We start from the raw sequence: 16,053 nt of genomic DNA on the forward strand, positions 1-16,053 counted from the left end.
AAACCTCATCTGCCACCTTTCAGCCCAAGTTTCCAACTTATCCAGATCCATCTGTAGCAGAATACTATCTTCTTTTGTATTAACTGCTTTACATAGTTTTGTATCATCTGCAAATATCGATATTTTACATGAGGTCTGAAGATGGCACAGTACTAGCTAAAGTTGTTGCAGGGTATATATACTAGATTCCTTGATAGGGCGTTGATCCAGGGAACTAGTCTGATTGCCGTATGTGGAGTCGGGAAGGATTTTTTTTCCCCAAAGTGGAGCTTACTCTTTGCCGCATGGGTTTTTTTTGCCTTCCTCTGGATCAACATGTTAGGGCATGTTAGGTTAGGCTATGGGTTGAACTAGATGGACTTAGTCTTCCTTCAACCTTAATAACTATGTTACTATGTTACATAGTTTGCCATAGCGAGCTTGTTAGTTTAAGGTCTTATTCACACGTCAGTATTTGGTCAGTATTTTGCATCAGTGCTCGTATGTAGAGTTGAGCACATTTTTCAAAATCTTGTCCTGATTATGATCGGCGGTGAATATTGTATTTGCAATAATCACCGAACACAGCCGAACGTCACTGGAGTCAATGGGAGTAGAAATGAACGAATATGTTGGGAATCGATCATCAAACATAAATTCAGCACAAATAGGGTACCAATATGGCACGAATATGGCAAATTCAGGTTTGGCAACCGATTCTGAACATATTCGCTCAAATCTACTCGTATGTCAAGACCAGAAGTGGAACTTACCAAGAAAAACTATAATTGAACGACTGACACCTGTTGTGTTTTTTGGACACCCTCCTGGTTTTGGCGTAGAAATGCTGATGAGATACTGATATGTGAATAAAGCCTAATAGTAGCCTCTGTATGTAAGTAGTGCAATGTAAAAAGAAGTGTAGCCAAAGGGAAATCAAATCCTTAGCACCTTGTATTGCTTACAGGATTTAGACAAATGCATTTGTGTTTGAGGCTAAAGTTAAAAAATATATTCTTGTAATTGGGTTTTATTAAACATTTTGCAGCATTTGATTTTTGAAGTTGCTTGTTTCCCTGAATATTGCTGGCTGTAGAATAAGATTAAGCCAAGTTCAGACAAGAGTATGTAAAATCATCTTTTCATCCAGAAAAACCTAATGATTATTTTATCCATATCGTCATCTGTATAACATCTGGTAAATACAGTTTTCTATGTTAAGAGGTGCAATGGGATCCTTTTAAAACCGATGCCTTGCCGATGATCGGTGTCAGATTTACCATAAGGCCAACCTAGGCCATGGCCTAGGGCGCAGCAGTCAGGGGTGGGGGACGTACATACAGAAGAAATAACAGCAAAATATTTACACATTTTTCAGTATTATTTTGAAAAGGCCATATAAAAGGCTGTTTATTAAATCTACATCCATATATATTAAATAAATTGAGCGATACATTTATGTTTCCCATCTCTGTAGCTTGCTTAGTCACAGTCAAAAAGCATTTGCTTTTTCTCTCTCAGCGCAGATTCTTTACTGTAAGAGCAGTGAAACTATGAAACTTTCTGCCACATGATGCTGTAATGGTTGATTTACTACTAAAATTCAAGAGGGGCCTGGATGTCTTTGTTGATAAATATAATATTACAGGTTATGGGCACCAGATTATATGATGGGACATTGATCCAGCCTTCCTCTGGATCAGCATGTTAGGCTATAGGTTGAACTCGATGGACTTAAGTCTACCGTTAACCTCAAAACATTGAAACTATGAAACAAAGTCAGTGTAAACCAACATTAAAGGAAAATTCCAGATTTGGTGTTACAATAGTGGTTCCACGTGATGCATTATGCTCATATCGTGTGACTTCTACATATCTACTGCCATCATAGATGCTCCAAAATATATCAAAAGTGCCAAAGCCCAAAAGTCAGGAACTCGAGCAGAAGCTAGGGATGTACTCATCAAGCTGCGAAGACTTAAAACAGCGTTCATGGCACAGTTTTGGGGAACGGTACTGCTCAGATTACACCAAGTGAACAAGTATGTGCAAATCTTGGTAATTGATATTTTGGAAGTTGTCAAAGTTTTCCAATCACTAGAAAAGTTCCTCACAGAGCTGCGAGAACAGTTTCATTAATATGAGGAAAAAGCTCTCAAAATATCTAAAAGAAAGTATATAAGCGTGATGAAACACGTTCGATCCTCAGGAAACCTCAGTCTGATAAGACACGTGATGGTGAAGTATCAACTTTTTAATCAATACATTTCTAGTCGACTTTTTGATGTTAGAGCGCAGAATTATGTGCTTTGTCCTAGTGCATAGAAATGTGTAAATCCAGCCCTGCTGATGATGTCAGTATCAGATCTGTTTTTTTATTCAATCATTGCGTTTAATGCATACATTTTATCTGAATAAGGGATCAGACTAGTGCAAGCTTCGGTTTATATGTAATAACATTCTACTGAACTACCCCATTCACTTAAATTGATTTTTGGTTTTAAGTGTGCAGTCTCTTTGGCAAACAGACCGAGAATATGCTTGTGTGAATAAGCCCTAAGAATATGTCAGTGAGCTAATTCTGTAGCTCTTTTATCTGCCGGTTTGTAATGGTTAACTATATGTCGAAACCAGGCAAATCTGAATAGGGTCTCAGTGGACACATTTTACACAAGTTAGCAAGCACCAGAGGAACCCCAGCCTTCATCCTCAAACCCCTAGATGGAGATCAGTATTTACAAGACAGTTGCATCCTAGAAGAAGCTGAAGAAGCTGAAAGCCTGTAGAACGAGCAATGAGCTGGTACAAAAACATTGACTTTGTGGGAAAAAAACAGAAAGGGCAGATACATGATGAAATCAGTAGGCAGAGAGGAAGTCAGGAGTTCGCAAGCTCAGAACCTGGAGGACGGGGTTAGAGTCAGAATCGTCAGGCAGGCGAAAGGTAAAGTCAGTCCAGGGCCGGCAACGAATACCAGCAACCGGATCAGGTAAACAATCACAAGTATCAATACAAAATATAGCTGGCATCTCCCTGCAGTATGCTTGGAGATAAGTAATGGGTGGTACTCCCCCATTGGCCACGGTCGCCACTTCCATTATCATCTTGTTCTGTCTGCTTTAGATTTCTTTTACTTGCACTTTTTTTATATATATTTCATGCTTGGCCAATCTTTTTGCATCAACTCGGATCAAATCTTTGACTACAGTCACCAACTTTTCATGCCAATCTAGAACCTCATAGTCTTGCCTTCAAACCCGTACCAGTATTATGGATTGAAACGTTTTCTTGCCTCTTTCTGAATTTCATTTGGTACGGCAAAGTGTGTTCTGCTAAATACTTCACGATTACTAATTTTGGCTTGGTACAGTTTTAAGTACTTATTTGAAAAATAATTTTTATTTGTTTTTTAATCCATTGAAAAACTCAAAAAGTTTGACCCCTTCCCGACCTCCGCCGTACTATTACTGCGGAGGTCGGTCCCCTGCTTTGATGTGGGCTCCGGCGCTGAGCCCACCTCAAAGCTGGGACATGTCAGCTGTTTTAAACTCGTAATGACCTGGAGAATCATAATGTCTGGTCAGTTTTAGAATTTAGTGAACCTAGCAAAAAAGCCAAACAGAAAACAAGTGTGGGATTGCACTTTTTTTTGCAATTTCACCGCACTTGGAATTTTGTTCCTGTTTTCTAGTACACAACATGCTAAAACCAATGATGTCCTTGAAAAGTGCAACTTGTCCCACAAAAAACAAGCCCTCACATGGCCATATTGACAGAAAAATAAAAAAAAGTTATGGCTCTGTGAAGGAAAGGAGCGAAAAACGAGAATGCAAAAACGAAAAAGGGCAAGGTCGTGAAGGGGTTAATATATATGGAAGCCATCACTTTGGTTAATTGGGTACATAAAGGGGTTGGCCTCTAACTTTATTTTAACAAATAGTGTTGGGGGCATGATTTTGTGGCACTTACTAATATATAAATTACATGATGGACTATTGAGAGATCACAACTTCTACTCACCTCCCAGCAGCGGTCATAGGATCACGTCCTCTCACCCAGATTGTTTTGACAACAGGTGTTAGTTGTCCACCAAACTAGGCTAGCTAAGATCAGTCAATATTGTCAAGCGCCAGTGGGTCTGATATTTGATTTTCATATATAAATTAGTATTCCAGCTTCTCTACATGAGTTTGCTAGTGCATCCATCCTCACCGACTACACAGACTACTCCTTTTCTCAAAATGGCTCCTGGTGGAGTGACTTATGACCAGAGCCCGCCCCTCATCGTGCTCAAATTAAAAAACACTGCACATAGAAAAGCTGCTTTTAATTGAAGGTGGCTGATGGACACATCTGGTCACATGCTCCTACATCAGTAGACATACATGTGCCCAGGGTTTTTATCAAAAAAACATGTAGTTTATTGTCCATAATAAATGTTATATACCTAAAACAAAAACAACCTCTCTTCAGTATCAATGCATAACATAAAAAGTCCTTTTCTTCAGGCAGAATTAAATAGCATAAATGTATCTGCCTCGCCAACCTCTGTATTCCCAGCAGCAGCTCACGTTTGTATTAAATGTGTTCACCAAACTAACACCTCTCTGATTGGCTTCAGCACACCTCACTTAGCAGAGTAAACTAACCAGCAGCTCTGCCTTTCTTCACTCTCAACACACTCCACACTGTTGAACTAACGGAGCTGCTTTTATTAGTCCTGTGAACCCCGCATGGGATCAGAGGATCGACTTTTCCCAGCCAAGCTCTTTTGGATATTCTAAAACCCAGACCCACTGCAGTCACATTAAACCCTCTCAGTAACCTAGTGTTACTGGTGCAGCGTACATTACCAACACATCTACCATCCATACTAATATTATTATAAATATTGTAGCATGGCTAAAGGGTGTGTAGTCGACGGGAGGTATGTGTCACATAGGTGGCTTGTCGCTGTGATGTAGCCCGGAGTGTTTTCTTTATTGCACATAACCATGTATATATATGTGTTTCAGGACCTGTGGTGATGTCAAACCACAAGTCTAATCATGTGATGGGTTCCTGGGTGTGGTTAGCTCCATATAAGACAGGCTAATGCTTTACACAGGAGATATGTGTGGAGGTGAAACCCTCCTGAGTGTGTTAAGGCTCCAGGACTGAGCCTGAAGGACTGGACACTTGTTTTCTTTCCCTGAGCCAAAGGCTATTTGTTTTCTGTTATTTTGCCATGTGGTTTATGAAGCAATAAACCCTGTGAACTTTTAAAGGAACGTGCCTCCTGAGTGTCAGCCGTCACACCTGAGTGAGTGAAATCCCTACAATATATATATATATATATATATATACATATATATATATGTATATATATATATATATATATATATATATATATATAATATACAGTGGGTACGGAAAGTATTCAGACCCCTTTAAATTTTTCACTCTTTGTTTCATTGCAGCCATTTGTTAAATTAAAAAAAGTTCATTTTTTTCTCATTAATGTACACACTGCACAACATCTTGACTGAAAAAAAAACAGTAATGTAGAATTTTTTATGAATAATGGTCATAAGTATTCAGACCCTTTGTTCAGTAGTGAGTAGAAACACCCTTTTGAGCTAGTACAGCCATGAGTCTTGGGAATAATGCAACAAGTTTTTCACACCTCAATTTGGGGATCCTCTGCCATTCTTCCTTGCAGATCCTCTCCAGTTCCGTCAGGTTGGATGGTGAATGTTGGTGGACAGCCATTTTCAGATCTCTCCAGAGATGCTCAACTGGGTTTAGGTCAGGGCTCTGGCTGGGCCACTCCTTTGTTCTGAAGCCACTCCTTTGATATTTTAGCTGTGTGCTTAGGGTCATTGTCTTGTTGGAAGGTGAACCTTTGGCCAAGTGTGAGGTCCAGAGCACTCTAGAAGAGATTTTCATCCAGGATATCTCTGTACTTGGCCGCATTCATGTTTCCTTCAATGGCAACCAATCGTACTGTTACTGCAGCTGAAAAACACCCCCATAGCATGATGCTGCCACTACCATGTTTCACTTTTGCGATCACACATACCACTTAGAATTATCACCAAAAAGGTCTGTTTTAGCCTCAGACAAGAGAATATTATTTCTCATAGTCTGGAAGTCCTTCTTGTGATTTTTAGCAAACTCTATTCAGTTTTTCATATGTCTTGCACTAAGGAGAGGCCATTCTGCCATAAAGGCCCAACGGGTGGAGGGCTGCAGTGAAAGTTGACTTTGTGGAACTTTCTCCCATCTCCCTACTACATATTTGGAGCTCAGCCACAGTGATTTGGGTTTTTTTTTGTTTACCTCTTTCACAAAGGCTCTTCTCCCACGATTGCTCAGTTTGGCTGGACGGCCAGGTCTAGAAAGACTTCTGGTAGTCCTAAACTTCTCCCATTTAAGGATTGTGGAGGCCACTGTGCTCTTAGGAACCTTGAGTATTGTAGAAATTCTTTTGCAACTTGGCCAGATCTGTGCCTTGCCACAATTCTGTCTCTGAGCTCCTTGTCCAGTTCCTTTGACCTCATGATTCTCATTTGGTCTGACATGCACTGTGAGCTGTTAGACAGGTGTGTGCCTTTCCAAATCAAGTTCTATCAGTTTAAACACAGCTGGACTCCAATGAAGGAGTAGAACCATTTCAAGGAGGATCACAAGGAAATGGACAGCATGAGGCTTAAATATGAATGTCTGAGCAAAGGGTCTGAATACTTATGACCATGTGATATTCCAGTTTTTCTTTTTTAATAAATATGCAAACATTTCTACATTTTTGTTTTTTTGAGTCAAGATGGGGTGCAGAGTGTACATTAATGAGAAAAAATGGCTAACACGGTACCAAGATATATATCTTTCCTGTGAGAAAGATCCTACTGTATGGATATATGAGTATGGAATACAAATATGAATTAATAGTTGATGTCCACTGACTCATTCTAGGAATCTAGGTAGTACTGTATTATCCTTCTTTTACCTGTCAGCTCACTATATAAGGATGAATCTATCCATTAATATCTCACTTAAGCCTTTCATCTTCCCACTTGTAGCTTTGTTAAAACATGAGCCAAAATGTTTTACTATTGAGACATATTGGACAATGAAAGCTCTGACACAAATGACAACAGACTCTAAATCCCTACTGTTGACATAATTTAACCTTACTAGATAGTTACTAGTATTTGTTATACTGCTTGTTGAAAAACTGAATATATTAGGGGATTAAGCAATAAAAGTGATCTTAACTGTAATAGGGTGGCTTTTCCAAAGCTTACAAATTGAGATACTTTTTAAAACAAATGAGCAAAGTTTATTCTAATCATTTAATCTTCTCATTTTCCAAAATTGTAAATAATGTTGAGCAGAGGTGTCAAACTGCAATCCTCAAGGGCTGCAAACAGGTCATGCTTTCAGGATTTCCTTGTACTGCACAGGTGATAATTTAATCACCTACACACATCATGATTACAGCACCTTGTGCAATGCTAAGGAAATCTTGAAAACTCGCATGGTTTGCGGCCCTCGAGGAATGCAGTTTGACACCCCTGATGTTGAGTATGACATCTTGAAGGTTGTCATCTCTTAAATATCATAATTACTGAATACTGTACATAGAGGAGAGGGGCATCAGAGCACATAATAAAATCAGCTTTGTTGTCTCCTGTTGTAAAGCAGTGCCTAGCATGATCTTTTGTTGGATACCTTGAGAATGTGGCCTCTGAACCAATTTCTTTTCTTTTCCTAAGTGCCCTAACAATGTTATTCTTCAGGACGGAGAGCTCTGAACATATGTACAAAAAACGGATTTACGGTAAGGCCACAGTCGTCTGAACAGAAGCTGTATGAATTTCCTGAGCTTCTGGGTCCCCTGGGACAGCATTTAAAGAAGCACTCCCATCTTATTATTAAGCACTGTGTACTTACAATTGCTCACTTTGTTTTTCTACCCAGCTAATTCTTCTCTTTTCCATTAGGTCTATGACATCACGTGATTAAAAACTGACTAGCCAAATCGTTCTAAGCTCTATGTAGTAACAAGAAGTCTCTTTTCTCTGCATGAGTCATCATTGGAACAATTACACATCACTGTAAAGTCCCTGAAAGCCCAGTTCTACCGCCTCTTCAACTTTTGTCCCAGCTGCTCCACTTTTCTTCCTTGCCAAGGACTTTGCAATGAGTAGAATTGTAGCTCTAATGATGACTTGTGCAGGGAAAAGAGACTTCCTGTTTTTACATAGAGTTTAGAGTGATTCAGCTAGTCTGTTTGTAATCACGTGAAGTCGTACACCTAATGAAAAAGAGAAGAATTATCTGTGTAGATGGGCAAAATGAGCAATAGTAAGTACACAGTGCTATATACTAGGATTATTTTAATATATTAAGAGCATAAAAAAACTTTGATGGGAGTGCTTCATTAATTCATCGGACTTGTATGATGACCATGTACCGGGGTTGCGAGAAGCAATCTGCTCATCTCTACTCCTGACTCTTAACAGATAATATTAAGGGAAAGAAGAATTGGGTATATTGAATTTCAACATATCTAATCCTCTGTTCTCTTTGGAGAATATGGCAGCATCTTATCCCCCCCTCCACTGAGCACATGTGTATGGAGTGGGGGATGCAACAAGAAAAGTATCTTACATTAGGCCAAAAGATTTTGGAGGTGTTTAGAGCTAAAGTTGTCTATACCCAGTGCATTCAAGCTCAACAAACAAGATAGATGAATAGTGAGACTCATTATTTCCCTGGAACCACACATCTCCTTAATGAAATAAACATTCACATTCGGGTTATGTGATAAAATCTAATAATGATATGCATGAAAACATTTATCACATGACTCGTCACATGATAATAACCATAAAGCATTATTTGCTGATGAAATATTTATGTGCTGACCTAGAACATTGTGTGACAAGTAGTGATGAGTGAGAATACTTGTTGCTTGGGTTTTCCTGAGCACACTCGGGTGGTCTCCGAGTATTTATGACTGCTCGGAGATTTAATTTTCATCACGGCATTTGAATGATTTACAGCTACTAGCCAGGCTGAGTACATGTGGGGGTTGCCTGGTTGCTAGAAAATCCCCACATGTAATCAAGCAGGCTAAGAGCTGTAAATTATTCAGCTGTCGCGATGAAAACTAAATCTCCGAGCAGTCATAAATACTCGGAGGTCACCCGAGCGTGCTCAGGAAAACCCGAGCAACGAGTACACTCGCTCATCACTAGTGTCAAGGGCTAATAAATTGTGCCCAGATTGTGGGTTCAATCGTAAATCCTGCTGAGATTGATAGAATCAAAACATAAAGGGGAAAATTTGCTCAAATCGACGAAGGTTTAACTTTTTTTTGCTCCCATCTCAACAGTTCTGAAAATTATCCATAAAAATGTTTTGGCTAACAATGTTTTTTTTTAACTGTACATGTAAGGAAATAAATTGTGTCTTTCATACTGAGCGAGTTGTCCCCCCAAAACATCTGTTACTATTTATGTGGGGCCCTTTGGTCGACCTCTGCATCCTTCTTATATATCTATGTCATTAGAAATTCGGCTAGCTAGTAAATCAGTGGCATTGTGATTTCTTGTATCATTATTATAAAAATAATATAATAAATAAGAAAATGTTTTTACAGTAGACATATAATTAGTACTACTAAAATTTCCAATAACTAATGAATATCATTATTACAATTTATTATATTTGAGTCAGTGATATTACAATACCCAGTGTTTTTTTATTTTGCACCATTTATAAAGTCCTGTATTTTTGCAAAAATAATTCAATTTAACTTCAATTTTCGAAAAAAAAATATTCTTTGTGTTATGTATTAATTACCTTGTACTATAGAACAAAACTACTGTAAATGTTCACATCTGGACACAATAGTTTGCAATAAGACAGGACCACAGTAAAGCGAGCCTGAAATTAACCTGTCTACTTACTGTGACTGGAGCAGGTATCGAAGGCGTGAAGGACTACAATTCCATGCAGCAGAAGGGCAATGAGCAGCGTCTTCATGGTGGATGACAAGACTGTACCAGTCTTCTTCTGATTCCGAGTTATAGTGAGAGGATCATTATAAGGTCGGGTGTGTCTGCTATGCTAATTTGTCGAAGAGGAGAGACTCTGAAGGTTATAATCAAGACATGACCTGTATAGGTTCTTCCTTCCTGCATTTCTTCTTCTGGCTGTAATGAAAATTGAGAGCAAGTAGGATGGTGTCCAGTACATACACCATATTCCTGAGGATGATTACCATTATCATACTGATGGGTCAATTGGCTTCTTATGGAATTGCCCCTAGTGTATGTATAACGTAAGGGAAATACCGTAGACTCTGAGCAACACTGGGAACAAGGGCTGATGAGAATGGTGCCAATCTTTGTACAGTGCTGCAGGATAAATTAGCTCTACAAAAGCAACAGGAAATTATAGTAATCAACAATTCACATAAAAGGGTAAAATGACTATTTCCAAATGAAGAGGAATTTAATTGACCTGATTATGCTGCAGTGCATAGATCGGAGGTTATAATTTGTTTAACGTGCTTGGTTAATAAAAATAAAACTTGCTCATTTATGATGTTGGTCTAAAACTAAAATTTATTTCAGCTCTAAATCTTTATCTATTTAATGTCATAATCTATAGTGATGAGCGAGTATGCTCGCCACTGCTCGATATTCGGGCATACTCGTTACTCGCTCAAGTATTGCGGGTGCTCCAGCGCCATGCTCGAGTCCCCGGCCCACATAATTAGAAGCTGGGAGACAGCCAATAAACATACGGGGATAGTCCGCCATACAGGAAGAGATGCTATAGGAGGAGAGCTTAGATTAGCGTCTACCTCCCACCAATAAATATTATAAAGTTGCACCCTTTAGTGCCTTTCATGTGGTGATTTTAACCTTTTTTAAACCTGTGAAATAGTTTAAAAAAAACAATGTGGGGTCCCACCTATTTTGGATAACGAGCCATGATAAAGCAGACAGCTGGGGGCTTATATTATCAGGCTGGGAAGGTCCATGTATATTAGCCCTTTCCCAGCCTAAAAATACCAGCCCACAGTCACCCCAGAATTGGTGCATCACATTAGTTGCGCCAATTCTGGCACTTTGCCCAGCTCTTCCGGATTGCCTTGGTGCATTGGCAATCAGGGTAATATTTTTTTTACCTGTAAATGTATTAGAAAATGGATTAGATTATCAAATATACTCGTGTATAAGCAGTTTTTCTGCACATTTTCTTGCGCTGAAAACACCCCCCTCGGCTAATACCCGAGTCAATTGTCCCAGAAAGACAGCGGGGGAGGGGGAGCAGCAGGTCACAGAGGCAGGACCTGGCGGCTGTGGCTAAAGCCTTTGTTGCTGCTAAAGAGAAATAAATATTCACTGCGCTGGCAGTGAATATTTATTTCTCTTATAGCGCGCAGTTACAGACCCAGCTTCCAGCACAAAACATATCCTACGTACCTTCCCTGCGTGCCCTCGCTGCATCTCGTTTGTTCCAGCACCAGCATCTCTTCTGGTCGAGCGATCACGTGGCTCTGCTCGTTAAGGTAATGAATATTCACACCTCTCCACTCCCATAGGCGTGGAGTTAATATTCATTACCTTAATGAGCGTGGCCATGTGATCACTCAGCAGGAAGAGCTGCTGGGGTTGGAACGAGATAAAGCGAGTGCACGCAGGCAAAGTAATTAGGATGTTTTTTTTTTTTTTTATATAGGAGCCATGTATACAGGGATAGGGGATAAGCAGCAATGCATATGTAAGAGGAAGAACCAGAACGGGGGGTACCTTTCTCACGCCGGTTCCGAAACTGCCGGGGCTATCACCCATGTTGCAGGGGGGAAGACTTTCATTCCTGGACGAACCCTTGCATGTGACTGTAGTAGTTGGGGCCAAGATAGATAGCGCTGTGTGCAGGAAAAGAGCAAGAGCCAGAGCCTGGGTGGGAAAGCTGAGTGATGAAACGTGTGCTGTGTCCGCTGTGAGGGCAGAGCAATCAGTTCGGACAGGCCGACTCGACAGTACCCCTGCATACAGGTCCACCTCTGGTGGACGACTAACCGGCAATCCCCTGCTATCCTCCGAGCCTGGATGTGATTCATACTTGATGCTGGAGACTGCACCGGGTGTGTGACACCGTGAGAGACAGATGGCTAGACCAGTGCTCTGCTACCCAGGATTCGTGTACACCACGGAGGGAAGTCTTGTTCCTGCAGTCTCACACATTGGAATCAGTACCATGCCAGACCCGCGTGGGCATGGGAAAGTTACTCTTTCCTCAAGACATCACGCGCCGCTGTTGTCTGTGCCACCGTTGGATCACCATCCACCACAGACTTCATTGAGACGTCATGTGCCGCTGTTGTCGGTGCCACCGTTGGAACCCTGAGACGCTCCACACAAGAATACTACAGTCTGATAAGTTTCACCTCTTTAATTACTGAACTATCGTTCGCCCCTGTCCTAACCTTCCACTCTCCCAGTTCTGTCCCATTCCCTATCACTACCCTGCAACCTATTACTCCCTGCATGGAGTGCACTTATTGTTAAATAAAACTTTTAACTCTTGATCTGCCTCCTGTCCGTGATGACATCCTGCATTCCTGCGATTTCTACAAATACAAGGATAGGGGATAAGGAGCCATGCATACAAGGACAGGGACCGGGGAGCCATGCATACAAGGATGGCATGGGGAAGCCAGGCATACAAGGACAGCGATGGGGGAGCAATGCATACAGGGACTGGGGAGCCATGCATACAAGGACAGGGACCTGGAAGTCATGAATACAAGGACAGGGACCGGGGAGCCATGCATACAAGGGCCGGGACGGGTGAGCCATGCATACCAGGATAGGGATGAAGGGACAATACATACCCGGCTTATACTCGAGTCAATACGTTTACCCAGTTTTTCGTGGCAAAATTAGGTGCCTCGGCTTATACTCGGGTCGGCATATACTTGATTATATAAGGTATGCAATTAAATAGATAAAGATTTAGGAATAAAATAAATTTTTGTTTCTGAGCACCACTTCAATGAAACATTGAAGCGTGCCAGTCTTTTCACCCAAAACTAGAAAATGCATGGTCCTGTCTGTCTCAATCCCCACAACAAATGAAAAGCTGTTTTGTTCACATAACAGTCTGCTATATGCAGGAGCTGTCCTGAATCTCATGCTCAGTGACTTCCCATCTCCTCTTTTAGTGAGTGGATTCTCTTCATTAATGTTCTGCCAACACCATAGGTGCTGAATCTACCATGCCCTTTCTTCACAGCATGCATTGCGCTTACCATTGTCCGAGGCTTTGCCTAGTTAGAACTGAAAGCACAGAAACAGGAGGAGAGCAGGAACTGAGAAACAAAGACAAAACTCATTTCCTGTCATCCATCTTAGCATCTCCGTTGATAGTGACGGATTATACTTGACAACAGGCAGTGGACAGCAAGTTGCACAAAGGGGAGACACTTTATGGTCCGCACTTTAGTGTGATTTTTCAGAGGTAAGACAACATACAGTGGAGGCTAAAACTTTTGAGACCATTAAAAATAAACTTTGGCACTCAACTTTAGTATGTCGTAAATTTTATTAGCAGCCACTCGTACAGACGTTTCGGTCAGTGTTATTGACATTCTTCAGTGTACTTATAGTCAAAGGTAGCAAGAGTGTGGCTCAAAATGTAGATAAGGTCCTAGTGTAAGTTTACAGGGAAGGTCCTAATGTAGATCCCAGGATCGGCAGTAGCTAAATATGGACCAAACAAGTGTGTTGTATGGATCTAACAGGTGGACCAAAGAACACCTCTTGCCCAGAATCGGTAGTAGCTATATGCGGACCATAGAAATGGAGCAGGAATATGTTCCTGTTCCAGGACGGATGATGGTGAGGAACGCGGTGTCCACCGCTAGTTCTGTGTGGTGGACACCGCGTTCCTCACCATCATCCTCATATACTTTATGAGCCACACTCTTGCTACCTTTGACTATAAGTACACTGAAGAAGGTCAATAACACTGACCGAAACGTCTGTACGAGTGGCTGCTAATAAAATTTACGACATACTAAAGTTGAGTGCCAAAGTTTATTTTTAATAGTTACTGGTTTGGGAACCTTCTTTGTGCACCTCACAGCTGTGCCACGTTGCTCCATAATATAAAAACTTTTGAGACCGACCCAAATTTTGTTGTTTACCAAGTTTGCAGCTTCCGTGATCAGTATAAGCATTTCATCAGCATTTAGTAAGATTAAAAGCATTTCAAAGTCATGTTTTGAAACTTTTATAGACAAATACTTCACATTTATACAAAGACTCTATATCTTGGGAGTCTATCTCAAGTTTTGTGTTTTTGTTTTTATATCCACTTTTTGAAGTTCTAAATGGAACTGAAATCTGGGGACTTTCCAGGTCTTAAACCGAAAATTTCAATTTTTGTTCATCAAGTCACTTTGTTATCATTTTTTCCTTGTGACATGTTACTCCATCATGCTGGAAAAAGCATTTTTTATAATCAAACTGATCTTGAATCTTTGGAAGAAATTGCTCTTGGAGGATGCTAAAATACCATTCTTTATTCATGGCTGTGTTCTTAGGCAAAATTTTGATGAAAAGCAACCCCACACATGAATAGTCTCAGGATGTTTTACTATTGGCATGACACAGGACTTACAGTAGTGCTCACTTTTACTTCTCCTGATAATCATTCTACTAGGTGTTCCAAACATTCTGAAGGGGGTTTCCTAGAAAATAACTTTACCCCACTCCTCTGAAGTCCTATCATTGTACTTTTTACAGAGTTATTGCAGTCTTATTTTAGCTTTGTAGTAATTTTGTGTATTTTTGCTTTTTTTTCTGCTCCTGGGTCCTAAGAAAATGAACAGTGATAGTGCTGAGCAGAAAAGAAAATTGCTTCACACCACCACTGAGCAAAAAAACTAACAGGCAAATTAGCGAGTGGTATACGCAATACTGATCTTGCTAGAGAATACGTTATGTCTAGTACAATGGTCTCAACCATCATTAAAAATCAAAAGGCAAAAAAAAGACAGAAGTTGTGAAAGTGTTTAAAGCAGTAATAAAGCAGCATTCTCAAACACTCAAGTTGAAAAGCTGTCAATTTGGGCAAATGAAAGGCAGTTAGCTGAAGCCATGATATGTGATAAAGCGAAAGAGTTGCATGCCAATCTTTGGAAAAACAAACTGGGATTGAGTGATGAGAGTTTTGAAGTTTTAAGGCCAGACATAGATAGTTTGATCATTTTAAAAGGAGGACCAGTAGTATTGTGAGTCATGTCCTGGCACTGAGTGCTAATAAAACGACTGCTGATGAATTTGCCAGTAAATTTAAAGACTACGAAGTTTTGTTAAAGTTTTGAGGGTTTTGTTAAAGTTTTAAACTATCGGTGTGGAGGTCGATGTTGCTGATGTTGAAGCGTTAGTGTAGTTAGGTTCTATTCATCTATCCTTGGAGTTTTAACTTCATCTAATAAATGTGAAGCTTTAGTGTAGAGCTCCTCTGTCTGGACATTCTTTTCACGTACCTATGATCAATGAAGACACCTTGGCTGGTCTATACAAAGTCTCCTGCTGCAGCTGATTGCAGATAACGCGCCTGGTGAGCTGACACCTTTCCTTGTGTACGACCATAAGCCTGCAGGTACAGAGGTTACGGATGTGCAGGATATTATGTCTTTTACCCAATCCATTGGTATGGAGGTTGATGTTGCTGATGTTGAAGGGTTATTATTAGTGATGAGTAGGGTTGAGCGAAACGGGTCGGTCATTTTCATAAGTCGCCGACTTTTGGCAAAGTCGGGTTTCATGAAACCCGACCCGATCCCTGTGTGGGGTCGGCCATGCAGTACGCGACTTTCGCGCCAAAGTCGCGTTTCAATGACGCGAAAAGCGCCATTTCTCAGCCAATGAAGGTGGATGCAGAGTGTGGGCAGCGTGATGACATAGGTCTCAGTCCCCACCATCTTAGAGAAGGGCATTGCAGTGATTGGCTTGCTTTCTGCGGCGTCACAGGGGCTATAAAGGGGCGTTCCCGCAG

The 16,053-nt window shown here is 40.6% G+C and overlaps 1 protein-coding gene across 3 annotated transcripts in view; it reads right to left on the bottom strand.

The window, feature by feature from the left end:
- Positions 1–10,089, bottom strand: part of ENDOU (endonuclease, poly(U) specific) — an 88,071-nt gene extending 77,982 nt beyond the window's left edge. For all 3 annotated transcript variants that reach the window (XM_069758695.1, XM_069758693.1, XM_069758692.1), the window contains exon 1: positions 9,939–10,089. In XM_069758695.1, coding sequence (XP_069614796.1) covers positions 9,939–10,014 — 76 coding nt within the window. In that variant the 5' untranslated portion in view covers positions 10,015–10,089. The remainder of the gene's footprint in view (positions 1–9,938) is intronic.
- Between the last annotated feature and the right edge of the window lie 5,964 nt (positions 10,090–16,053).

This window comes from Ranitomeya imitator, chromosome 3 (assembly GCF_032444005.1).
Source record: "Ranitomeya imitator isolate aRanImi1 chromosome 3, aRanImi1.pri, whole genome shotgun sequence".
Lineage (NCBI taxonomy): Eukaryota > Metazoa > Chordata > Amphibia > Anura > Dendrobatidae > Ranitomeya > Ranitomeya imitator.